The 26,365-nt window shown below is 29.0% G+C and overlaps 2 protein-coding genes and 1 pseudogene across 7 annotated transcripts; 1 reads left to right on the plus strand and 2 right to left on the minus strand.

Moving 5' to 3' along the window:
* Window positions 1–7,679: 7,679 nt before the first annotated feature.
* On the minus strand, window positions 7,680–11,665 carry LOC114181167 (uncharacterized). Of its 6 annotated transcripts, none has more exons than XR_003603762.2 (9): window positions 11,480–11,665; window positions 11,375–11,406; window positions 10,713–10,810; window positions 10,480–10,562; window positions 9,217–9,294; window positions 9,046–9,144; window positions 8,273–8,468; window positions 8,120–8,200; window positions 7,680–7,997 (listed from the first exon to the last, which is right to left on the minus strand). XR_003603762.2 is itself a non-coding variant. In XM_028067528.2 (8 exons), exons 1-8 carry the CDS (start codon window positions 11,561–11,563, stop codon window positions 8,187–8,189), a joined length of 684 nt encoding a protein of 227 aa, XP_027923329.2. In that variant the 5' UTR covers window positions 11,564–11,665; the 3' UTR covers window positions 7,680–8,186. The 6 variants fall into 6 exon arrangements, 2 of the variants coding, with proteins under 2 accessions (XP_027923329.2, XP_027923328.2); XR_003603761.2 differs by having other exon boundaries at window positions 7,680–8,026; XR_003603759.2 differs by having other exon boundaries at window positions 8,120–8,468; window positions 11,480–11,663.
* A 1,336-nt stretch (window positions 11,666–13,001) lies between these two features.
* Window positions 13,002–15,970, minus strand: LOC114181412 (putative fructokinase-7). Its single transcript, XM_028067863.2, has 7 exons — window positions 15,701–15,970; window positions 15,049–15,260; window positions 14,624–14,836; window positions 14,338–14,535; window positions 13,891–14,031; window positions 13,561–13,677; window positions 13,002–13,352 (listed from the first exon to the last, which is right to left on the minus strand). Exons 1-7 carry the CDS (start codon window positions 15,720–15,722, stop codon window positions 13,215–13,217), a joined length of 1,041 nt encoding a protein of 346 aa, XP_027923664.2. The 5' UTR covers window positions 15,723–15,970; the 3' UTR covers window positions 13,002–13,214.
* A 4,384-nt stretch (window positions 15,971–20,354) lies between these two features.
* LOC146887289 (uncharacterized) lies at window positions 20,355–22,200 on the plus strand (annotated as a pseudogene).
* The last annotated feature ends 4,165 nt before the right edge of the window (window positions 22,201–26,365 follow it).

A 26,365-nucleotide genomic window follows, 5' to 3' on the forward strand; every position in this document is an offset into this window, starting at 1 on the left:
GTGATTTTGCAAGATGAATGAGTGTATGTAAAGTATTATAGAATAGGACAATGATACTTTAACCCACTTTTTTTGACCTACTTTTAACCCACCACTTCAATCACCATTAGATCATACATCACATCACTAAAAAAGATAATCTAATGGTGATTAAAGCAATAGGTTAAAAGTGAGTCAAAAAAAGTGGGTTAAAATATCATTTTCCTATAGAATAATATGTGTGGTGGATGTTAGTGGAAGTAAGGGTAGAAAGGAAGGATGTCACGTGACATGGTTGAGGGGTCCACGTGCATGGGTTTGAAGTTTGAACCCTTCGATTGTAGGGTCAGAGGAAGAATTTGACCCCTCGACAAGACTGCTCTATTCATTGGTCATTAAAAGACAAGATTTGACAGAGGAATCCACGCCCCACACTTTCTCTCTCTATATTCAATTTTATTTCAAGTACATATTTCTAGTATTTTTATAATTTCATTTGCTATTTAGTTATGCTTATCTTGAGTTTGGGTTTTTAATACTACCATATTTGAAGTATCCAACCCAGGTATTAATGTAGCTACCATTATATAAAAGATTATATTTTTTAATTTATCTTTTAGTTAAATTTAACTACTTTTTGAATTAAAATAACTAGTTTATTGTTTTTGTTTATAAAATATTTTTTAATGATTATTTATTTAAATTTGACTACTTCGAAGTTAAATTAATTGAATAAAAAACATACATTCATATAGTGCAAATGTTACAACTAGTAATTAATAAAAAAATTTAATTTGTGATTTTTTTTTATAATTTTATTTTATTTATCTTTTATTTTGTAACTTTTTTTCTGCTGATTTTAATATAAGTACTCCTTCTATATAATTATAATTATATTAAAATTATTAAAACAATATTTTTAAGACTACTCTATATAGATTTAATATATGTTAGTAATATTATTATTTTAATAATTATCCTAATTTTTAAATTTTATTTTTTATTATTTCAAAAAGATGGAGATACAAATTGTGTTTCTACTTGTGCATATGAAAATTATTTTATATTTATGTTTATCAAACATATAAATTCTTAATAATTATTAAATTCCTGAGATCCATTTTTTATGTACTTATTCAACTCCCACCCTATATATATATATATATATATATATATATATATATATATATATATATATATATAATCTCTTACATTTGTTATTTTATACCATTCAACAAAGTTTCATATATGTAGAACTCAAAAATGTATTATTTTAGAGTTAAATATGTTTTTAGTCTTTGAACTTTAATTTAAAATTGAAATTTGTTTATGTCTAAAATTTTGATACATTTTCGTTTCTAAACTTCAAAAATGAAATAATATAATTTTTTTAACCCAATTATGTCAACTTTTTCAAATGTGTCAAAAGCGTTTCATGTTAATATTGAAATTGTTTACACTGTTTGACAAATCCCGATTTAATGTCTACTGAGAAATGACACCTAAAAAACCTTGTGGAGACTGGTAAACAAAATTATCCTTGCATATGTTGGTCCATTCTATGAAGCCAAAATTAACATAGAAGTTTTACTTGGTTGATAATATTTCTAAAATTGATTTTTTTTCTACAGTAAATACATGCATTTCTTTTTGTATATAATTCCTTTTTTTATCATCAAATATAAAAAAAGGGTCAGTAATCAAAGTAGAAGATATCGTGTTGTTCTTTTAAAATGCAAGTTTATTTGATTTTTAAAATTTTAAAATTTGATATTTATGTTAATATGACCAATTAAAGCAAATATATGGATAATCGATTATATGGTTAGTTAAAAAGGTAATTATTTTAATTATTTAAGTTTCTATATCTTTTAGACTTAACACTGAAGACTTGTATACCTCGAATGCGGCTTTCCAAGACAAAAATCTGAAGAAAAAAAAAACACTTCAATGTTAGTAATAAATACTATTCAAAATCAAATCAACTAAGTTAAGTTCTATTTACACCGTTTCTTATGGGCTTTTATCCTATTTTGGGCCTAGGTATATAGTATAATAGATTTACTTAATTAACTTGTTAATTAGGTGTGATTTGATTAATTTGGATATTTGATTAATTTGGATTTATGATATCGAATAGTTGGTCTACAATTGAAGTTTAACAAAACAGAGATGGGTTGGAAAAAAAAATCAGTATATTTAATTACATTTGTTATTACATTTATTACAGTTTAACAATTTTTTATTACATTTATTATTTTCCATAATTTTTTATAATTATTTTTTATTTCTGGTTATGTAGATTTACAATTTGATTTATTTTAAAAAGTATATTGTGAATCAACCCCTCAACCGTTAATAAATCGGGTTGATTCACATATTTGACCAAAACATAATATATATACTTGCTTAGCTTTTTAAAATAATTAAAAAACATTAGCAAAAGAGTTTTTGATATACTTTTTTTCTTATTATTATTATTATTTAAATTTGTTAGAGTTCATAAATTTTGATGGATGTCGTATCTTATTTGTTGTCTTCATCTCTGGATTTTTCATAATTAGAATAAATTTCAAACAATTATGAGACGGTAACACAAGTATGATATGAAAAGTAGATAAATTGTTTGGCTTTTAGCTTATGGGGGTTTGGGATTGTAAGGTAGAACAACCCTAAAAGTAAAGCTTTTATGTTTTAATTTTTATAAAGTGATTTTTGCATGGAGACATCAACTTTAATGCCACTTTTTCTTTTCTATCACAAAGAATGTTGAAAAAGAAACCCGAGACAACGACTATTTTTACTTTTATTTTATTTTATTTTGTTGTGAAACTCAACCAACGAAAACAAATCACATGAATGAATAATGTTCAAGAACTTGGATCCAAAAGCATGAGTTATATAGATGCGAAGATTCCTAGTATATAGATATATGACCATGCTTGATTTGGCAACCTAGTACTTTTGTTTTAAAATGGATAACAAATATTAAAAACTGATAACTTTTTATTGAGATGTGTGATTTCTGATGTTACCATCTCCTTAATACCTCAGAACATGTAAAAGCACATCAAATATAAGCTTTACCAGGGTATTATTCGTTTATTCATATATTTCTTTTATGATTAAATTTCTTTTAAAATAAGAATTATTTTATATTTGAAACTTTATGTCAGTTTTTAACTTTAGAAATACATAAGTTTATTTTTTAAAATTAAATTTTATTAAGTTTATTTAATGTTTTAAGTTTATTTAACATTTTAAATATATTGTACGATAATATTTAAGTTGTTTACCTCATTTAACATATTTTTAATTAAGTTTAAAAATGCATTTGAAACATTCAATAAATTTAACAAATTTTGAAAAAAAAATTAAATTCACGATTGTTTAAAGTTTAGGAATATAATTAATCAAAATTTCAAAATGACTAATTTTAATTTTTACTAAAAGTTAAATAACCAAAAATATATTTAAACTTTTTTTATTATACAGTAATTAATGCTACAAAGTTAACTAGAAAAGACTTAATGGGATTATAATTATTTTATTATAAGTTTCATAATCACATTCGGAAATCCTTCATTATACAAACATAAATTTACAATCTTTTTATTAATAGGTATTTGTTGAAAATTTAAAATATGAATTTAAATCTGATATTAAATAAAAATAAAAAAATTAAACAATATATAAAGTTGGATCGAGATCTTATTTATATTATATATTATTAATATTCATATATATATATATATATATATATATATATATATATATATATATATATATTACTTAACAAGTTAATGAAAAATAGTATTATATTGAAAACACAGCAGTGAAAATGTATGGTACAATTTATAGTTTTTTATTTTATTGAGTGACCCATTTTGTACTGACACTTATTAAGATTCTTTTTCCTTTTTGGATACAAGTGTTTCATTAAATTGTTGAGTATGATTAAATAAGAAGAATGATATCTGTAATAATGATGGCATGTGTTAGTTATGATTAGAAGAAGTTGTGAAAGAAAAAGAGCGCCAAAAATTCAAAGAGGAGGAAAAGTGAAGCAATGAGTAGGAGACATGTGAGTTTATGTTGTCTCAGCAAAAATGGTGGAAACAGAGAACACACTCTCTCGCTCTCCATTTTAATCATCTTTACTTCTTAAATTTATCATTTCTTGCAGTTTATTATTTATCAATCTCTGTGCACTTTTGGTTCAATATTACTAAAATTAACATATTTAAGAAAAATTACTTTCGATAAGTTGGGTTTGCATTATATATAACTTTTGTTATTGTAAAAGTTTTTCTCTTTTGTCTTTATAAAACACAGACTTCAATTCCACATTTGACTTTTAATTAAAATTGTGATTAATAACGACAAATTTGATTATTGAAGTAGAATTCGTATAGGAGTGACAAATTTTAATAAAATTATAGAGAGTTTCAATGTAATAATGAATTATAAATAAATCCATATAATAAATTAAGACACAGTTTTTAATATAATTTTTTTAAAAATAAGACTTATAAATCATTATATTCATATGCTTCATCTTATTTATAACTAGGGTAAGATTTCAATTCATCTTGAATTTTTGATATTTTTTTATGTACAAACTATTATTCATAAAACTTTTGCATATACGAAAAACACTATATACTCTGTTGGTGAATTAAATATCTTTAATTAAAGTATAAACAATGCATTATTTTATGATTTTTTTATCTATGATTTCCAATAAAAGTATAAAATTATTTAACTATAGTGTATTATGGGTATAACTTTACGACTTTATCCTTTTCATATTCTTTGAATCCAAAAACGATACAGTTTTTAGGTTTTACAAAAAATTAAATCCATTGATTAGTTTTCAGTGAAATATTATTTTTTCTTATTTTAATTTATCCTCAAATAAATTATATTAGAATAAATATAACTAATATTTACCGAAAACTTTCCGTATTATATTCATTCCCATTAAAATAGTCTTTTCTATAAGTGTAATGTTTTTAAATTTGAAAGAGTACACGTATAATGAAAAAAAAAAAAATAACAGTGTAATATTTCAAAAACAAATAGAAGATTTATGTACAATTTAATGTAATGAGGATTTTATTATGAAATCAGAAAACCCCACGTCGAAGTAATTTATTCATTATTTTAATATTTATAGTTGTAACAAGTGAGATTATGTTAACAAAATTCTTTTAATATATGATATATACTTGTTTTTAATCTAATTAGAAAACCTTGGTACTTTATATAGAAGAAAGTGTTATTTTTGGGAAAGAAAAACATAATAGGCTTATGGATCTGTTTGTTTGAGTTTCCTTGTTCAATGATAGGGATTGTGATTTGTTGGGTACTTTTTATGAACTATTTTTAGAATATGAACTGAAGTTTGGTGAGATTATATGAACAATTAATTTATTGTATAATAATGAGTCATTGATTGGGAAGTAGCATCGAAAAAGGTGACACCCTTTTAATTAAATAAATAAAGAAAGTGCAATGGCTCAAACTTTTTGTTTAGTGTGAATTAATTAATGCAAATTAATTATGATTATCCACCTTTAACACTGCTCCCAAAGATGGGGATCTTTCCATACTTTCCAAAATTAAAAAGTTTAAACAATTGAGAGCAAATCTTTCCCACACTTTTTGTTTCACCAAAGTTCAAATATTTTCTCTCAAAACTCTAAAATATATAACATGAATGGACTAAAATAATGAGCTAAATGTAGAGATAGTTTGTAATGAGATAGAAAACTAAAAATATTAGGTTTTGTTTGGATAGAAAATTTTAACTAAAATGTTATATTTTAATTATTTTTTTAACTACTAGTTGATAAAAGTATATCTTATAAAAGTTCATTAAATATATTATCTTAAGGTACTTATCAAACTATTTTTTTATCGATCAAATAACTTTTACTGATCGAACTAATTTATTCAATATTTAAACTAATAATTAGTTTATTAAATTTATCTAACACACTCGATAGTTAATTTGAATAATATACTAAAAATAGAAGAGAAATAACATACACTAAATGAAAAAGTAAATTAATTGCAATAGCTAAGAGGTATGAAGAAGGACAACACCAACCAGTGGATCATACTATGGTATGTTCAAATGAGTGGTAGTAGAGAAACCAGAAAAAAAAAATAGAACTCTAGCTTATATTAAAATAGAGTTAAAAGAAAAAAATAAAAAATAAAGGAAATGTAATAGAATTCGACCAAATATATAATAGAATTCAACCTAATTTGAGTAGTATTAAATGTGTTTTCTTGTTTTACAAATTTAACAAATATGCATAAAAATTATCAATAGTTTATTTAATTGAAATTTGTTTTGGATATTCAATATGGCATATTTTGAATAATGTAGAAAATAAGGAGAAAAGTTTAGAAGTGATTTTAAATTTTAAAAGTTTCTTTGACTTTTGATGAAGAGAAGACACCCCAACTCATCTAAATTTTTGATACACACAAAAAAGATGGGTCACAGAGGTACATTAGAGAGACAAGGTGGCAGAAGATCATAATTGCAAGAAACAGAGTCAGTAATGAGTAAATTCTTCTGAGAAACGTAATTCAATCAGAAATTTGATGCTGAAAACGGCTTTGCCCCCACCATCTGGACAATTGCAGATACCCATCTTCTTCCTCAACTCGATTCATCAAAAAATTCAATCATGGTTTGAAAAATTGTCTCAAATGGGACCTTTTTGTTCCTTGATTTAATGAGTACAGTTCTAAATTTCACAGCAAACTATTCATTTGGTCATCTAACTCACTGTTAATTTTCAATTTGAGAATTCTAATTGGTAAGTCACATTTAAAGAAGAATGTATAGATAGAAAGTTATTCTTGAACTATAGACATTCATATCTTTGTCATTTACTGTGCTTCCAGGAATTCAAAAAATCAAGACTTTCGAATTGTATAATTCAAAATGAATAAAATGAAAATTTTATTTATATGGAGGTGGAAGAAGAAAGTTAGGAAGGTGCAAGAAGAAATTGTCCTAGTTTGATTGGTAGAAAAGTGTGATTGAATTATTATATTTGAGTTGGACTTCTTTAAACTAGTCAAATTTAGTGACAACTCTTAATTTCTTTCTACAATCTTGATCATCATTCATTGTGCACAGAATGGCTCCAGGGAACTCCTCTTCAAACTTTAATTTCATGCATTAGTAATTTATTTGTAACAATATTAGCATTTGGTTAACTAATTTCTTCAGAAATCAATAATTCCCTCATTTTTTTACTCTTGAACAAAAGAAAATAAAGAATGATGACGAAGAACAACTCTCTTAAAGTTATTTATGAAATAATTTAATTTTTCTTCTTTTTTCTATAAAATAAAAGGACACCAAAACTAAAATTAAACCTTAGACAATATAATTTCAGTAAAAGTTTCTATATAACTTCATTTCCACTCTACCGCACAGAAAAATTGTGCTTCACACTATATCTTTCTTTTCTTTTCCATTTTCTCTTCTCAACCAAACCTTTTCTTCTGAATTCTCTTCACCCATTTTCACCCTCAAACCAAGCAAAGTCAAAAGGTGAGGAAATCAAGTTCAAATAATTAAGCTTAATCTATAATTACTTTTTGACATAGCAGAGAATTGAATCAATCTTATGCTACCAAAATTTGCATATAGACAATTGAACCAACAATTGAACAACAAACTTATTGCATAGACAGAGGAAATTAGTTTCATCCCCACCATGATAAATTTCAAAATTTTGTCATTTTAAAAGTTTTTCTTAGGAAGCTTTTGAAGCAAACAGACACTGCATCTCTGGAGATGTCTATGAAGCAAAGGCAGTTCTTATCATTTCATCAGGAGATTGCCATGACAGTAGCCAAGAACAAGTGAAAGTCAACCACCAGTTCAAAACAAAGAAATCAAAATTGAGGTGTCATTTCAAAATCTGAAAAACAGAAGGACGAATCTAACTTGATGAATTGATCTTTCCTTCCATGAAAATATCCTATTCACAAGTTTGTACAAACAAGCAGTCTAGAAAAGATTAATCATTAGGTCAGACATTCTGTGGCAACAGTGAACAAAATAGGGAGAATTAAAGAATGGAAAATTGAAACATGTAATTACCTTCCGCAGATCGTAAAGATTTCTCAGCCAAATGTATCTGATGCAGTAACGCATTACCATAGTACCACTAGGTTCTGCCATCTACATCAAAACCAGAACCAGTCCAGTCAGGAGTTGAAGACCTAGTCTTGGGCACTGCACCAATTCCTTTACCTCTTAAGTTAACTTTCTTTTTATTTCTTTGTTCTCCTTCACTAGGAGGATGCGGTTTATGCTCATTGGCCGCTGGAACTTTCTGACCACTATTTTGGTACTGAACATTCTCAGCCGAATCTCCATTTGATTCCCTTGTGCTGGGAAGGGAGGAGGCATCTTGGATTGCACTATCCAGAGAGCTTGATTTCCCAGCCTAGCATAATTCACATGCAAGGTTAGGTTTTAGCATTCAGAAGAACAATATGGATTTGTTTAACGGGAGATAGCATGTCAGACAGAAACAAAACAAATGACAAAAGATTATCTACATATACAATCAAAAAGAAGCTGAAATGAAAGATTTTATCAGTAAGAAGCCATGCAACCAGTGAAAGATTTTATCAGTAAGAAGCCATGCAACCAGTGCACATTCTCTTGTATCCAACAACCCATTACTGTGATAACAAAAAGTTCAGTTTGAAACTCCAAATGTTTAGAAAGTAGAATGTCATCCGTTTGACAGTAGGAAACCTTATTGGTTAAAAGTTAGGATATATAGTTCGAATATCAACTTTTAATGGCTTGGTCAGTACCTTTTACTTTATTAACGGTATTTCTTGGAGGCAGGTTTGACAAGATAGAGAATAGACATTATCATACGACAGGCAGATCAGTAAGTATTAAGGAAGGTACCTCAGGTCAATCACCAATGTAAATTTCATTAGGCTAATGCCATAGCAGCTATTGACAATATTGATCTGAGAATAAGGAGTGTCTTAATAATAACATACACTGTGAGGACTACTTGACTGCCGGTTCGGATTCATAGCTTCCAATCGTCTTTTTAATTCCTCCAGCCTAGACAACTGAGAGTTATTGCTCTCTTCTACCTAGAAAAGATTGTTAATATATCAACACAAAGGATGAAAAATTAAAATATTGTGCCCGTTGAATCTGTTTACCAGTTTACTTAAGTCTTCACATAATTTCTGCTTTATTTGCTCTTCATCCCTCACTGCTTTGGATGCTGATTCCCACACCTGCAGCACATGCAGTCAACATACTATAACTGAAAAGGTAAATTACGATGCTTAACAATGTTTTTTGGGATCAATTATCCACTTTTCCATTAAATGGTTCAGGCAGTAAACCTCTTATCTAAATCGTAAGTTGTGCAATTTTATAATTTAAAAATAAGATGCCAATGAGATCTTTCGAAAAAGCATACAATAACTATTTGGAAAAGTAAAAGTAAAGAAGCAATCAATTCATGTTATTAAGACAAGGAATGGTTAAGGAATCTTATTTTTAAAGTGCGATTGGTTCAACTTAATTTGAGTAACAAAATACACTTATTTTTGCATCCTAAGTGAGTTTCTGAAAAGAAAAAGAAAGAAGAAGCTATTATTTCCCTTAAAAAGTTGTTCCAAACATGCTGTTAATAGTGACATGCTGTTAATAGTGACATACTATCTTACTGGCAAAGAAAAGGGGAAAACAAGTTAAGGTATAGGTACTAATGTCTTTCCTTTACCATATACACTCCCATTTTAATCCTTAAGTTTATTAATATATGTTGCTTTAACCTCGCAAATGACAATAACTGTAATCCTTTTGAAGCAAAATGGCAGTCGAAAAGTGATAAAAAACTAAAATGAAAGACTTTTGAAAACTCAAGAACTAAAGTGAGGATTTGTAAAAAGTGGATTAAAGTGACACACGCTTTGAATTTTAGAGACTAGAATGAGGATTTTAACTCTTATCCTATTCCTTTTACCTCTTTGTTTATTATCATAACAAAATGAATTGATGAACAAGCATATGCATATGCACACCCTTGTTGAAGTTAAATGTTGAAAAATAAGCTATATCCCATATATGTGATAAAATGAGCTAATGGGTAAAAGCTTATCTCACTCACTTTTCTAACCCTTGCAGTGCATGTGAATCACGAATGTTCTGAATGAGCCGATCATTCAGCTTTTTTATAAGCCACACACAGATTAACATTTAAAAAATTTGTTCAAGCTGTTTAAAAGTAGCACAGACCTTCTTTACATTTTCTTCTCTAGCATCGTTGTTACCTCATTGTAAACTCAAGAACTGAAGTCACACTGCTAACAGACATACCACAGACAGAGTATATGGCAACCATAACTCAAAAATCTAAATATCATGAAAGCAGCGTGAAAAATAGTTAATATTATTACATAAAAGTAACATGCCTTATGTGCCTGTTCTTCCTTTAGCTTTGCCACACGAATTTTCTCTGTTGATGCCTCAATCTTTGTTCTCATATGTTCCAACGCTTAAAGTAAACATGGCATGCAAAAATGAAGCAACGTTATTTCATATTTCACTAATTAAAACTATGAGGAACAGAACAGCTATTATTTATGCAAAAGGAAACAATGACACTCTTCATTTCCGCAAAGGAAAACAATTGATACATAGAAACCTGCTTTCTTTGGTCCAGATGTAAGTTTCATCTCCAATCCCAGATTTGCAAGCTCACGCTCCACGTCACGAATTTTAGAATAGTTTTCCTCAATATACCTGAAAACATGTTTAAAAATGAGAAAGGGAGATTTTTAAGTATAATTCAACACACTCAAGTCTAAAATTCAACATGTTGTACGAGAAAACGGATCATATTGATATATATTATAGGATTAAAGTGACACCAAAATAACAACAAAGGACTCAATTTAAATTTCTTGTTCCAAAAACTAATTTGAATGCATAGGACTAAAATGTTGTTTACCCATTACTATTTGTTTGATTTAAACACAAACTACATACATGTCTTATTTCCCTTTTATACATACTAATTTGCTTTAACTATATACATTGTTTGCTTTAAGAAAAAAAATAATTTGGTTCAATTTATTATGAGTCACTTGTAGAAACCCAGGGAAATATTAATTATTTCCTCCATTTGCTTTTGTCCTTGAACATCTCCACTAAACAGAATGGGAAACCTTGCAAATGGTTTAGCACCACCAATGTTGAATTGATTGAACAATAAGAATCAGTGGTCAAAATGTAAATTAAAAATTAAATAAATAACCAAAATTTAAACAATGAATTAAGAGGTGCTTAGAGAGAGAAAAGGGTTACTTCTTCAATTGAAGTTGCTCTGCTTCGATTATCTGAAAAGAAAGGAACAAGAGTGTGAGAGATTGAAGAGAAAAAAAAGGAGGAATATATAGAGAGAGAGAGAACCTGTTCTGTGTAACTGATAACCGGAGATTCTTTGGGAATACCATCGGGTCCGATCTCGAGAACAAACGGCGGGTTTGAACCCATTTTCTGTGAATCAGATCGACGAAGAAAGAAGTAGTATCTTCTCGCGCCAACACAGCCTCAAAATCCTATTTTCTTCTTCTTATTTATATATTACACCGTGATTTTGTTATCGACGTGGTTATATGGACCATTCCCTTTTATCTATACCGTTATAAAAATTATTTAAATAATTATTATTCTTTTGTTTTATTCTTTAAATAACAAAATGTTTTTAATTAAAATTATTATTTTGTTAATTTTACCTTTTATATGATGTATTTTTTAAATTTAACTATTTTATTTGACATGATTGTTTTCTAAATTTAATCGGATATGGATAGTTTCAAATTTTACACATGTTGAGGTTATGGATAGTTTCAAATTTTACTAAAAACAAATATCTATTTTCAATGGAGGATGTCCTACATGACATACAAGATAAACAATTAGTATAATCCAAATTGTTTCAGAAATTCTTTATAGTTATTATAACTTACTATAAATTTTAATGCAAGTGCTACCGTCCATCCCTTAATATATAAATTCCAAACAATTTATTTTATCAAATATCTAATTTCTTTTATATTTTTAATTAAATGTCTAGTTAACTAAGTAATTTTAGAGTCCCAAACAAAATATTCCAACTTTAAACAATAAAAAAATGAAATTATAAATCAAATAAATTAAAATTGATCTAGTTTCAATCATCAATTGAAATTTCAGAGACTATATTCTATTTATATTTCTAAAAGAATGGTTTATAATGTATGTCTTTCAAACTACGGACAAATAATATTCATCTTTTTTTAATATTATATATATATATATATATATATATATATATATATATATATATATATATATATATATATATATATATATATATATATATATATATATATATACATATATATATATATATTTATATATTTGTTGTAACTTCTAAATTTACCCATACTAAGCACAAATGTCATACTAGTTAATAAACTTATAGAAACAAAATTCTCATCAAGAACACATTAATACAATTAAGTGACAGAAATGTCAAAATTTGATTATTAAGTATAAATTTAAAGATATTAAATTAAAAATAATATTTTTAATTATAATTAAACTTATAAAATAATACAAAATTTGGGAAAGCTAAGACCTCATAAGTGAAAACTAACACCACTTATTTGGAGGATTTCATTCCCAAATTAGTAAAACCCACATGAATTTCACTAATAAGTGAGTGTGTTCAAAGTAGAAAATTAGAGAATATATTCCTAATACTTTTCATATTTAGAACAATTTCTTGTAACCTAATGCAGTTTTCTTCATTTCCTCTAAACAGGAATGAACAAAAGTTGCAGCAACAACATATATATGTTTGTGTTTAACCAAGTTTAAGTGTTAGCAACATATGTTATGTGTTTAACTAAGTGATTGAAGAAGGTTCTAATCATAGTGAAACCACTTTAAATATAAAATAAATCATGTTCACATTATACCTAGAGTTGATCAGTGAGCTCAGCTGACACACCTACCAAAACCAGAGCAAAAGGCAACTTCAATTTTATATAAGAGAATTACAGAGTCAAGAGATTTAAACAGAAAAAGGAAAAAAGAAGCTCAGAATCTCCTACACTGTAGTTTAACAACAAATTATAACAAAAATATGTGAATTGTGTTATATTACAGCTGCTTCTAGTAAGAATTGCAAGATAGCTTCCTTTGTAGGAAGTGCAGGAATTGCACCTCTCTCAGTCACAGTGAGTGCACCACATATATTGGCAAAATATAAAGCCTTCCTAAGACGTTTCTCATCCTGAAAACCAAACCAAAATGTATAAATTTCTATGCAAGAACAATGATGAATTTCATAGTTACAGACATCATATAGCTAATTCTCATCACACTGTTCCAGTTTAGGCTTATCAAATAAGACCAGAAGAAAACATTACAAGAACAATAAAACATTATAATGATACAAGGCTTAATCTACACAACCAGAACAAGTCAAAATTCAAGATTACCTGAAAAATAGTTTGATCAGAAGCTATACTGTATAAAATCCCACTAACAAATGCATCACCAGCACCAGTTGTGTCTACAGGTTTGACTTTAACACCTCCAATCCTTCCCTTAAATGCCTGCACAGAAATTTTGGCAATGACATGGTTAAGTGCTAAAAAGAAAACTTCATATCAGTTTTTTCACTAGCTATCAGAAGTCACAGTGATTAATTCAGCTCATAACTTATCAGTACAAGGGACATGATATTTGTGTAGAAAACAAAGCAAAGATATAAAGAGAAATTGTGCTTCCAATGAGACATTATAATTAAATGGATTTGGTAAGCATACTTTGGTGTAATATCTGCAACCCTGTGACCCTTCAGTAACGATTAAAAGCTTGAGATTTGGATGAAAAAGTTTCTTCAAAACAACATTATCGTCATAAGGATCGTCACCTCCAGTCAAAAATGTAATTTCATCCTCACTTATCTGTACATACACATAGGAAAATACCATGTCAACCCAATTTTAATGAATTTTTATTTTTCAGAACTAAACAGGATAGTAGAGAGTCAAATTTGGATACTCTGCTAGGTTTTTCTGTATTGTTCCTCTGTTGTGTCTAAAAAATCCACCAATGAGAACTGATTTTGATCTTTTGAAATATATTAAAAAGATGTTAAAGTACCAATATTATTGTATTGGTAATGTTCAACTGAGGACAGCACAAAAAAACTCAATAGAGAATCTAGACTCAGATAGTCGTATAAGAATATCTTGGTCAAATATGTATACCTTTGTGACATCAGCCTGATCCCATATATCCATTATGCTTTTCCGAGCAGCATCTGCTGAAGGCCATAGAGCCAATCTCAAATTTGGATCATAAGAGAGAATGCAACCAGAGTTTTTGGCTATTCTCATAGCAGCAAGGTGAGCTGACTTGCATGGTTCATCAATCAAGCTGATGGAGCCATAATGGAATATTCTAGCCTGAAATCAATGTTATCAATATCCTGATTTCAGACGAAAGGCCTAAAGGAAAACATTCATAAAATACACAAACAGGTACACCACACACCTGCTTTAGGAGATTTTTATCAAGTTCTGATTCTTGAAGGAGCATATCAGCACTTGGATTGCGGAAAAACAAGAATTCACGTTCACCATCTTCTCTAAGTGTCACAAAAGCTAATGCAGTTCTTGCATTAGAGTCAAACCGCATGCCAGAAGTCTCAACATTGTTCTGCTTTAAAATGTCTGCCAGCATGTACCCAAATTCATCTGCTCCAACCTAATAAACAAATCGCAAATTGAAAAAGCACTTCAGATGTGAATTCTATTCTAGCAGTTCTAGCAATCATTTCCCTTGAATCTTTCCCTGCTAAGAACAAGTGTGCAGGAACAACTTTCTTCAGAACTATTCAGTTTCAAACATAGCATATGACAAAGGAAATCAATATCCTACAATACCAACCAGCATTGATTGAGAAATGAGAACTAAACCTTGCCCATAAAAGCAGATGAACCTCCCAATCTAGAGATACCAACAGCTACATTTGCAGGAGCTCCACCGGGAGCTTTCTTGAAAGCAGGTGCTTCGGCCAGCGATACTCCTCCCACGGTCGGAACAAAGTCTATTAACATTTCCCCAAAACAAACAACCAGTGAACCTGTTTCCTTGCACTCTTCTTTTCTAAGAAGATCATTGGAATGATCTGCACAAAGCATGATCTTCAGACCCAGATGAACCATGTTTTGTCATTACTTTTCATTACTAACAATGTGACTTCACAGAAAAAAAGTGAAAAATCAAACACTTCAAGACACTGCCATTAGGTGATCAGGGACAAAAGTTTCAAAAAATATATAACTTGATCTTCCTTTCTTAGGCTGCAAACCGTAAACCAGTGCTCTGTTTGTGATTCAAACATTCACACCGACACACTCGACAAAGGTCTCCATTTTATTCAGTTCAACAAACCCAAAAAGAGAAAGACCCACCATCCATTAAACCTTAAAGAAACAATCTTTATCTTAAAATTCTCCAACCCAGGTAAATAAATAAATAACAAAGTATCAAAAATTGCAATACAAGAACATTAAAAAACAAAAATGTGGGCAGATGAAAAGAGTGAGGGAAGAAAGGTAACAAAACCTGATGAGGTATGATGAGCCATTAATGAATGAAGTTGGAAGCAAGAAGAAAACAGAGATTATGTTGACTATGTTGTTGTGTTAAGAAGAGAGGAAAAATGAAGCAGTAAGAAAGTAGATGAGAAGAAGGAGAAAATTTGGTTGGTCTTTATAACAAGTGTGGTGACGAAAAAGAAAAAAGAAGCCAAATTTGAATTCAACAACAACAATCAACGCGCACAGCACCCAGATTCTCACTTTCTTTTCTACATTTCTTCTCCAAACACACTAAAACCTTTGATACAGTTCATGTAGACACAATTTATAGAATTAAAATATTGTGAATTAATTAAGACGTAGATTAATAATAACTCAAATTTTAAATTGTGGTAAAAAAATTTATTCTTTCCCTCAAATTTAGTTATTCTACAATCTGCATTTATATTAAGTTTTTTTAAAATTAAACACGCGATGACATAAAACTTTTAAAAGAACATGCATAACGTTAACTCTTAATCATTCATAAATAATCATAACAATGAAGAAATGTGGTTCCTTTCTTATAATAACTTATAACGAATTTGATCATGTAAACTATTTTTTTTTTATCACATCTGATATTTTTCTTTGTTTCTCTCATTGAGAGTAAATTTATTATTATTGAGAAATTGAATGACAAAAAAAAAAACATAAAAATGATCTATTTTTATGAGGCTACATTTGGTGTCATTGTCTCTTTCAGAAAAGGCATTATGCATATGCTTGACAAATAGGATGTCCGTGAAATACAGTTTTTTTTTTTTTCTTTCTTTCTTACATTTTTTTTTCAAATTCTTCATAGAATTATATTTCCCTTAAGAAAAATAGAATGATATTGATATGATTGTTGAAACTTTACAAAATATATGAATATTCAATTTTTCTCTTTTCATTTTAACGTTATTCTAAATTATATTTTATTCTAATTATATATCACTAGCATTTAAAATAGTTATTGATTTTTGACATATATAAATTACACCAGTAACTTACCTTATATATATATATATATAGCCTTAAGTTTGATACATCTCATTTTCTTAAACGACCTAAAATATAAATAGCTTTATTTTAACATTTTTCTCTTATACCTCAATTATCAGATGATAAAATATAGGTTTAGATTCGAGATTAAATTATATGTAAAGAAAGAATTGATACTCCAGAGAATATGTCTTAAACGAATCTATCTAATTAAATACGTAAAATCTGTAATTTATCATATCTTTAAACTTTTATAAGCATTTGCAAGAGAAAAAATAAAGAAGAAGATATTATTATATTTTTTTTTTTTGTTTATTTTAACTTAAAAGACTTTCATTTAATCAAAGGAGGGAATATATCCATAAGGGCTATCGTTAAAGGTTTTTCTATAATAACTAAAAGAAGGTACATTTAAAATTATTGTCTTTCTTTATTTTTTTCCAAAGTTTATGTAATATTTGAATGGGAAAAAAATCGAAAAAAATATTATTAAATATTTGTTAAGCTTATTTATTATTTTCTAAAATATAAAAGATTTTCATCAAAATAGGGAGTTTCCAAGATATCTATCATCAAAGTGAAAGATTTTATGAAAAACAAGTAAAAAGTAATTTAACATGATCAACTTTAATATATATTTTTTGTTTTATAATTATTCGTTTACTAGAAGAAGTCTATACTTTCTCAAATATAATTTAAAATAAAAATGTAATTAGAGTATAAATTTAAATCAATGAATAGTTTAATAAATTAAAAGAAAAATAAAACGATTTTACATTCTTTAAAAATTATTATTATTATTATTATTATAAGTTTATTAAATTCTTATTAATATCTTAAAATTATTTCTGGCATAAGGTTGACAGCAGCTACGTTAATAATATATAAAATATAAAATCCTTTAAATTAATCTTAATGATAAATTTGACACTAAAAACATCAAGAAGGATGTAAAAGGTTGGGCAAACTAGCACCGTCAAAATGGATTATTCCTTTGGCACACAGTTTCATCAATATTTGTTGATTCCCACAATTAAAATTTAAAAAATGGATGTGGCCTCTTCCCACATGCACAAAGTAATTGGACCCTCTCTGTATTATAAAGGTTAAAATACTTCGTTGGTCCTCGGTTTGGTTCAGAAATCTCAAATTGATCCTCGTATTTTAATTGATCTCAATTTCGTCTTCATTTTTGTAATTGAGTATTAAATAAGGGCAATCGGTAACAGTGTTAAATTTTGTAATGTTAACTTGTTTTTGAATTTCTGACGTAGCGTTATGTATTATTTTTCAGTATTGCGACTGAGAATTAAAAAAAAAACGTTGTGCTTGAAACCCTAAATAATGTAATTTAGGGATTGGATTGGGAAAATCAGTAAGTGCGGGAATGCGAACAACTTCTTCACTTCCACCCTGTCCAACGAAATAAAAAACCCCCAATTGCAAAATTAGGTTTTCGAAAACCAAAATACAAAAACAACATCCACCAAAAAATAGTACTAAAATCATTTCCATATCTCATACCTTGAACTTTGGGCATCCCCAAAATTTTCTCCATCTGTTCTTAGCAGTTCTAGCCTTTCTTGTAACATCTCAAAATTTGTACCCCGGTGTTTTCAGTATATCAATACCTAAAATTTTATGATACATTATTTTTTTAGGTATTGTGACTAGTATAATAAATTTTGAACATATGATATATATAAAAAAAATGTCGATAGTACTTATAATATCTGCTAGCTGTAAATTTACAAAATAAATTGTACTAATGGGTAATAATTCATTACCAACAAATTATACGATAGTTCAATATTCTATAAATTATATATATATATATATATATATATATATATATATATATATATATATTATTGAAACTAATAATAAAATAAATTATGAATATACGTATATATATGAATTATATGCAAAAGTTTGAATAAGTGGAAAGCGGATTACAATCAGATGCGAAACCTTGGAAAACAAAGTGGCAGTATACTAAATAACAAATGGATGAGAACGTTAATATCATATTTAATAAAAGATTAAAAGAAAAGAGTATATATATATATATGGAAGTAATCAGAAGCATTTAATGTTAGCAGATATGTTTCTATCCTTTATCCGTTCATTGTGAAAAAAAAAATATATATCTAGGATGGAATGTTAAGAACTAATGGAACTAGAATAGTATAGGAACCAAGTTAATTAAAATCAAACTAGAAGTAATGATTACTTAATATAGTATAAATAGGGGTGGGGTAAGAGAAATAGAAAGCAAAAGAGAAGCTGGACAAAAGAAATCAGAGAAAAACTTTGTGTGAAAGAGAGAGAGGTTACGACAACGAAGAAAGAATTTTTATCACAGTCTCCGTACAACCTTGGTGTGTTTTCCATAGTAATTAAGGTAAGGGAAGGAGACATCCATCACTTTATCTTTTTACTTCGATTATTTGTTTTTATCTATTCGTAATTTTTATCTCGATATCTACCCTAAGTGAGGTGTCCCTAACCTCATTCTAATTTATATTTAGTTCCCAATCCTATTTATTTATTTCCAGTTATGCACTGGTCCTATTTATTTAATTTATATTTATTCTCATTTACTTATTTATATTTATCTCTAGTTACGTATTGACCATTTTTATTCATTTATATCTATTTTAATTATTCATTGATCCTATCTATTTATTTATTTATAGAATTATATGGTTTAATATTGAAATAAAAATTATGATAAATAAAGATTTGATTAATGTAGTTGGAGGTATGACCTTGGGGATTTAAACGAGTTAGTATCACTTAAGATGAGATGTTCTTGAGTTACTTTGTTGGCCATGAACTCATTTATCCTGACTAGTCACTACAAAATTAATCAATATCTTTATAAAAGTATAATAAAGATCCCGTTTTATGGAATTGGAAGAATTTTCATTTCATTTTATTTTATTATGATATGTTATTTTTTTGTGATATTTGTCTCACTTCCCTATTTCTTTTGATTGTGTGCGAAAAACAAAATTTTATAACATTATCATAGATGGCTGCTCCGAACACGCCTGATCCCTTCTTCGCCGACATTGTGGCTGTTTTTTCGGGAAATGCATGGCAAACCAATGTAGTGAATAATTCTGTAACATTTCAGGGAACGGGAAACTCTACCATTACTTTTCTCTCTGCTCCGAATGCACCGATTGTCATCGAAGGACAAATCGGAGTTACCTTTTATTTACCCCCAACAGTCAAAGTGAATCCTATCCATAACCTTTTCCCTCCACCTGTTTGATCAACCGCATATGAGGGGGAAACTGTAAATAAATAACCCTTCTTCCTCTTCCAGTATAGGAAATATAAAATGTACTAAACAATGTGAATATAGGAAGTATATAGTATTGTAAATATATATATAAAAATGTGAATATTTTAAATATAATTATATATTAGTGTATAAATTTTTGCCTCTAAATATTTATAAGTATACTGTAATAAATAAATAAATAGAATTTTTTTTATCGTCACATTAGATGGTATCAGAGCGACGTTTCATGCGAGATCTGTTAAATGTGCTCATTATATATATATATATATATATATATATATATATATATATATATATTTTTTTTTTTTTTTTTTCTTTCTAACTCATACAATTTCAGATGGCAAACATTAGAAGAAACAATGAATTAACTGAAGCAATGCAAGCTATCCGAGACATGGCTGCTGCTCTAATGAGGAATCAAAGACCTGAAGGAAACCCTGAATCACAAGGATTAGCTGAATTTAGGAGAAACAAACCCCCACAATTCTCTGGAGGATATGATCCAGAAAAGGCTGAATTATGGATTAAAGAAATGGAGAAAATATTTCGAGTTATGAACTGTGCTGACAACCAAAAGGTGAATTATGCGGTATTTATGTTATTAGGAGAAGCTGAATATTGGTGGGATGGTACCAGGAGATTACTTGAAGGAGAAAGAATAATTATTACCTGGGATGTATTTAGAACAAGGTTTTTAGAAAAATATTTCCCTAATGATGTGAGGAGAGCAAAAGAAATAGAGTTCATGCAGTTGAAGCAAGGAAGTATGACTGTAGGGGAATATGCTTCCAAGTTTGAAGAATTAGGAAAATACTCTACTTTCTTTTATCACCCAGAGGAAAGGATGAAATGTATAAAATTTGAAAATGGACTTAGAGATGAATTGAGAAAAGCAGTAGGGATACTAGAAATTGCTGATTTTCCTATGCTTATTCACAAGTGTAGATTTTTGGAAGATTTTGAGAACAACCAAAATATCAAACCAAAGTATTTTGGACCCCAGACAAATAAAAATAAACGCAATGAGGGAAAACCTTACAATCGCCCACAATGGAGGACCCAATCCAACCAATCTTCATCAGGAAATTCTAGTAGACCTGTATATGATCATATCAGATGCTTTAAATGCGGACAAGGTCATCATGCTAAAGATTGTCACCTTAAAGGACCAGTCTGTTTCAAGTGTGGAAAACCTGGTCACATATTCTCTGAGTGTGGACAACAGAAGCCACATTTCAATCCAACTGCAACTAAGACAAGACCTACCACAACAGGAAGAGTGTACACCATGACTGGAGCTGAAGTTGCTAAAAACCATGATCTAATTCAAGGTATGTGTTTTATTAACGGAAGAACTTTAAATGTACTGTATGACTCAGGTGCAACTCACTCATTCATTTCTAATCATTGTGTTCAACATCTTAATATGTCGACCTCTTTTCTAAAAACTAGTTTGGTTGTTTCAACTCCCACAAATGACTCAGTAATAACCAATAGAGTTTGTTTAGACTGTCCATTGTTCATTGAGAATACAAAATTCCTTGTAAATTTAATATGTCTACCTTTATCTCAATTAGATGTAATCTTAGGTATGAACTGGTTATCTTCCAATCAAGTCCTTTTGAATTGTGCTAAGAAATCAGTGATATTTCCAAACTCTGAGAATCTTCTAAAATCACCTACCAATTCAAAAAGTGAGCCTTTAAGGAATGAAATTCAAGGGTACTTGTTATTATCTTCTATGGAAATAAAAGAGGAAGTTGAGTTGAAAAATATAGCAGTTGTTCAAAATTTTCCTGAAGTCTTTCCCAATGATATTCCTGGTTTACCACCTAACAGAGAAATTGAATTTTCCATAGATCTGATGCCTGGAGTTGGACCAATCTCTATGGCACCATATAGGATGTCACCCTCTGAATTAGCAGAATTGAAGAAATAATTAGAAGATTTACTTGAAAAACAGTTCATTCGTCCTATTGTGTCACCTTGGGGACCCCCTGTTTTGTTAGTTAAAAAGAAAGATGGAAGTTTTAGGTTGTGCGTAGATTACCGTCAATTAAATAAATTCACCATAAAGAATAAATACCCTCTTCCTAGAATAGATGACTTGATGGACCAATTGAGAGGAGCCTCTGTATTTTCTAAGATAGATTTAAGGTCCGGATATCATCAGATTAGAGTAAAAGCAGAAGACATACAAAAAACTGCTTTCAGAACTAGGTATGGTCATTATGAATATCAAGTGATGCCTTTTGGTGTGACCAATGCTCCTGCAATATTCATGGATTACATGAATAGGATCTTTCATCCATTTTTAGATCAATTTGTGGTTGTTTTTATAGATGAGATTCTTATTTACTCTAAGACTCTTGAGGAACATGAGGAACACCTTCAGATTGTCTTACAAATCTTGAAAGAAAAGAAATTGTATGCTAAATTGTCTAAGTGTGAATTTTGGTTAGAGGAAGTAAAATTCTTAGGACATGTGATTTCCAATAACGGAGTGTCAGTGGATCCGACCAAAGTAGAAGCAGTTTTACAATGGGAACCACCAAAAACAGTGACTGAGATTCGTAGTTTTCTCGGTTTGGCAGGATATTATAGGAGATTCATTGAGGGATTTTCTAAAATAGCTTTACCTTTAACCCAACTCACCAAAAAGGGCCAAGCTTTTGTGTGGACAGAAAAATGTGAAAATAGTTTTCAAGAACTTAAGAAAAGATTAACCACTTCTCCTGTTTTAGCATTACCCAATCCTAATGGACACTTTGTTATATTTTGTGATGCTTCCAAAATGGGATTAGGTTGTGTTCTTATGCAAGATAGAAGGGTAGTGGCATATGCTTCTAGACAATTAAGAACACACGAGAAAAATTACCCAACCCATGATCTAGAACTAGCTGCCATTGTTTTTGCACTTAAGATATGGAGACATTATGTTTATGGTGGAAAGTTTGAAGTTTTTAGTGATCATAAGAGTCTCAAATACTTGTTTGATCAAAAGGAATTAAATATGAGACAAAGAAGATGGATAGAATTTCTGAAAGATTATGATTTTGAATTACAGTACCACCCAGGTAAGGCAAATGTAGTGGCAGATGCGTTAAGTAGAAAATCTTTACATATCTCCTCACTAATGATTCATGAAATAAATTTGTTAGAAAAATTTAGAGACATGAATCTGTCAGTCACCCTAATCCATGATACAATGCAATTAAACTCCATTCAGATCACTAACAATTTACAAAAACAAATCCATGAGGCACAGGAAAGTGATGAATTCATTCAAAAGAAAAAGAAATTGATGGGACAAAAGGATGGGGAGAATTTTGGCATAGATAAAACCGAAACTTTGAGATTTAAGGACAGGATGTGTGTACCCAATAATGAGGAAATTAAGGAAATGATTCTAGAAGAAGCACATAAAAGCAAATTAAGCATACACCCGGGCACAACAAAAATGTATCAAGATCTCAAGAAAATGTTTTGGTGGCCCAAAATGAAAAAGGAAGTGGCACAATATGTAGCAAAATGTCTAGTTTGTCAAAAAGCTAAAATAGAACACCAAAAGCCAGCAGGAATGCTACAATCCTTAGATATACCTGAATGGAAATGGGATAGTATAGCAATGGATTTTGTAGATGGTCTCCCACGAACCATTCAAAAATTTGATTCCATATGGGTTATCGTGGATAGATTAACAAAGTCTGCTCATTTCTTATCCATTAACATTAGGTATTCATTGGAAAAATTGACTGAATTGTACATAAAAGAAATTGTCAGGTTACATGGAGTTCCAATAAGTATTATATCTGATAGGGACCCTAGATTCACTTCAAAATTTTAGGGAAGTTTACATCAAGCCTTAGGTACTAAGCTTCACCTTAGCTCAGCTTATCATCCCCAAACTGATGGACAATCTGAACGAACCATTCAATCTTTGGAAGATTTGCTGAGAGCTTGTGTGTTAGAAAATTCTAATAGTTGGGATCGATACTTGCCTTTGATTGAGTTCACCTATAACAACAGTTTCCATTCCAGCATAGGTATGGCACCTTATGAAGCATTATATGGGAGGAAATGTAGAACACCTTTGTGTTGGTTTGAGACTGGTGAGAATTTAGTATTAGGTCCTGACATGATTCAACAGACAACAGAGAAAATCATAATGATCCGGAACAAATTGAGAGCAACTCAAAGTAGACAGAAAAGTTATGCTGACAAGAAAAGACGACCTCTTGAATTTCAAGAAGGTGATCATGTATTCTTGAAAGTAACACCAATCACTGGAATTGGTAGAGCGATGAAATCAAAGAAACTCACCCCCCGGTTCATTGGTCCTTACCAAATTCTTAGAAAAATAGGTTATGTTGCATATCAAATTTGCTTACCTCCGTTCCTTTCCAATCTCCATAATGTCTTTCATGCGTCTCAATTAAGAAAATATATTTCTGATCCAACTCATGTGATAAGACATGATACAGTACAATTAAAGAATAACCTTACATTTGACGCAATACCTGTACAGATTATGGACAAGAAGGTCAAAGAATTGAGGGGCAGATAGATCCCTCTAGTGAAGGTCATGTGGAATGAAACTAATGGAGATATTACATGGGAATTAGAAGAAAAAATAACAAACCTTTACCCTTATTTATTTCAAAAATAAATAAATAAATAATTTCGAGGACGAAATTTCTTTTAGTAGGGGAGAATTGTAACATCTCAAAATTTGTACCCCGGTGTTTTCAGTATATCAATACCTAAAATTTTATGATACATTATTTTTTTAGGTATTGTGACTAGTATAATAAATTTTGAACATATGATATATAAAAAAAAAATGTCGATAGTACTTATAATATCTGCTAGCTGTAAATTTACAAAATAAATTGTACTAATGGGTAATAATTCATTACCAACAAATTATACGATAGTTCAATATTCTATAAATTATATATATATATATATATTATTGAAACTAATAATAAAATAAATTATGAATATACGTATATATATGAATTATATGCAAAAGTTTGAATAAGTGGAAAGCGGATTACAATCAGATGCGAAACCTTGGAAAGCAAAGTGGCAGTATACTGAATAACAAATGGATGAGAACGTTAATATCATATTTAATAAAAGATTAAAAGAAAAGAGTATATATATATATATATATATATATATATATATATATATATATATATATATGGAAGTAATCAGAAGCATTTAATGTTAGCAGATATGTTTCTATCCTTTATCCGTTCATTGTGAAAAAAAAATATATATCTAGGATGGAATGTTAAGAACTAATGGAACTAGAATAGTATAGGAACCAAGTTAATTAAAATCAAACTAGAAGTAATGATTACTTAATATAGTATAAATAGGGGTGGGGTAAGAGAAATAGAAAGCAAAAGAGAAGCTGGACAAAAGAAATCAGAGAAAAGCTTTGTGTGAAAGAGAGAGAGGTTACGACAACGAAGAAAGAATTTTTATCACAGTCTCCGTACAACCTTGGTGTGTTTTCCATAGTAATTAAGGTAAGGGAAGGAGACATCCATCACTTTATCTTTTTACTTCGATTATTTGTTTTTATCTATTCGTAATTTTTATCTCGATATCTACCCTAAGTGAGGTGTCCCTAACCTCATTCTAATTTATATTTAGTTCCCAATCCTATTTATTTATTTCCAGTTATGCACTGGTCCTATTTATTTAATTTATATTTATTCTCATTTACTTATTTATATTTATCTCTAGTTACGTATTGACCATTTTTATTCATTTATATCTATTTTAATTATTCATTGATCCTATCTATTTATTTATTTATATAATTATATGGTTTAATATTGAAATAAAAATTATGATAAATAAAGATTTGATTAATGTAGTTGGAGGTATGACCTTGGGGATTTAAACGAGTTAGTATCACTCAAGATGAAATGTTCTTGAGTTACTTTGTTGGCCATGAACTCATTTATCCTGACTAGTCACTACAAAATTAATCAATATCTTTATAAAAGTATAATAAAGATCCCGTTTTATGGAATTGGAAGAATTTTCATTTCATTTTATTTTATTATGATATGTTATTTTTTTGTGATATTTGTCTCACTTCCCTATTTCTTTTGATTGTGTGCGAAAAACAAAATTTTATAACATTATCATAGATGGCTGCTCCGAACACGCCTGATCCCTTCTTCGCGGACATTGTGGCTGTTTTTCCGGGAAATGCATGGCAAACCAATGTAGTGAATAATTCTGTAACATTTTAGGGAACGGAAAACTCTACCATTACTTTTCTCTCTGCTCCGAATGCACCGATTGTCATCGAAGGACAAA

This window comes from Vigna unguiculata, chromosome 4 (assembly GCF_037176805.1).
Source record: "Vigna unguiculata cultivar grain cowpea cultivar isolate G323 ecotype 2 chromosome 4, ASM3717680v1, whole genome shotgun sequence".
NCBI classification, from domain to species: domain Eukaryota; kingdom Viridiplantae; phylum Streptophyta; class Magnoliopsida; order Fabales; family Fabaceae; genus Vigna; species Vigna unguiculata.

What these genes read in the sequence shown, in the direction of transcription:
- LOC114181412 (XM_028067863.2), bottom strand. Translation starts at nt 15,722, where the DNA reads ATGGCTCATCATACCTCATCAG. An exon ending in CATCTGCTTTTATGGGCAAG is followed by an intron (nt 14,837 to 15,048) that starts GTTTAGTTCTCA and finishes TTTGTTTATTAG; the next exon opens with GTTGGAGCAGATGAATTTGG. An exon ending in GTTGCAGATATTACACCAAA is followed by an intron (nt 13,678 to 13,890) that starts GTATGCTTACCA and finishes ATTTCTGTGCAG; the next exon opens with GCATTTAAGGGAAGGATTGG.
- LOC114181167 (XM_028067527.2), bottom strand. Translation starts at nt 11,563, where the DNA reads ATGGGTTCAAACCCGCCGTTTGTTCTCGAGATCGGACCCGATGGTATT. An exon ending in GAGCAACTTCAATTGAAGAA is followed by an intron (nt 10,811 to 11,374) that starts GTAACCCTTTTC and finishes ACATGTTTTCAG; the next exon opens with GTATATTGAGGAAAACTATT. An exon ending in GTGAAGACTTAAGTAAACTG is followed by an intron (nt 9,145 to 9,216) that starts GTAAACAGATTC and finishes AATCTTTTCTAG; the next exon opens with GTAGAAGAGAGCAATAACTC.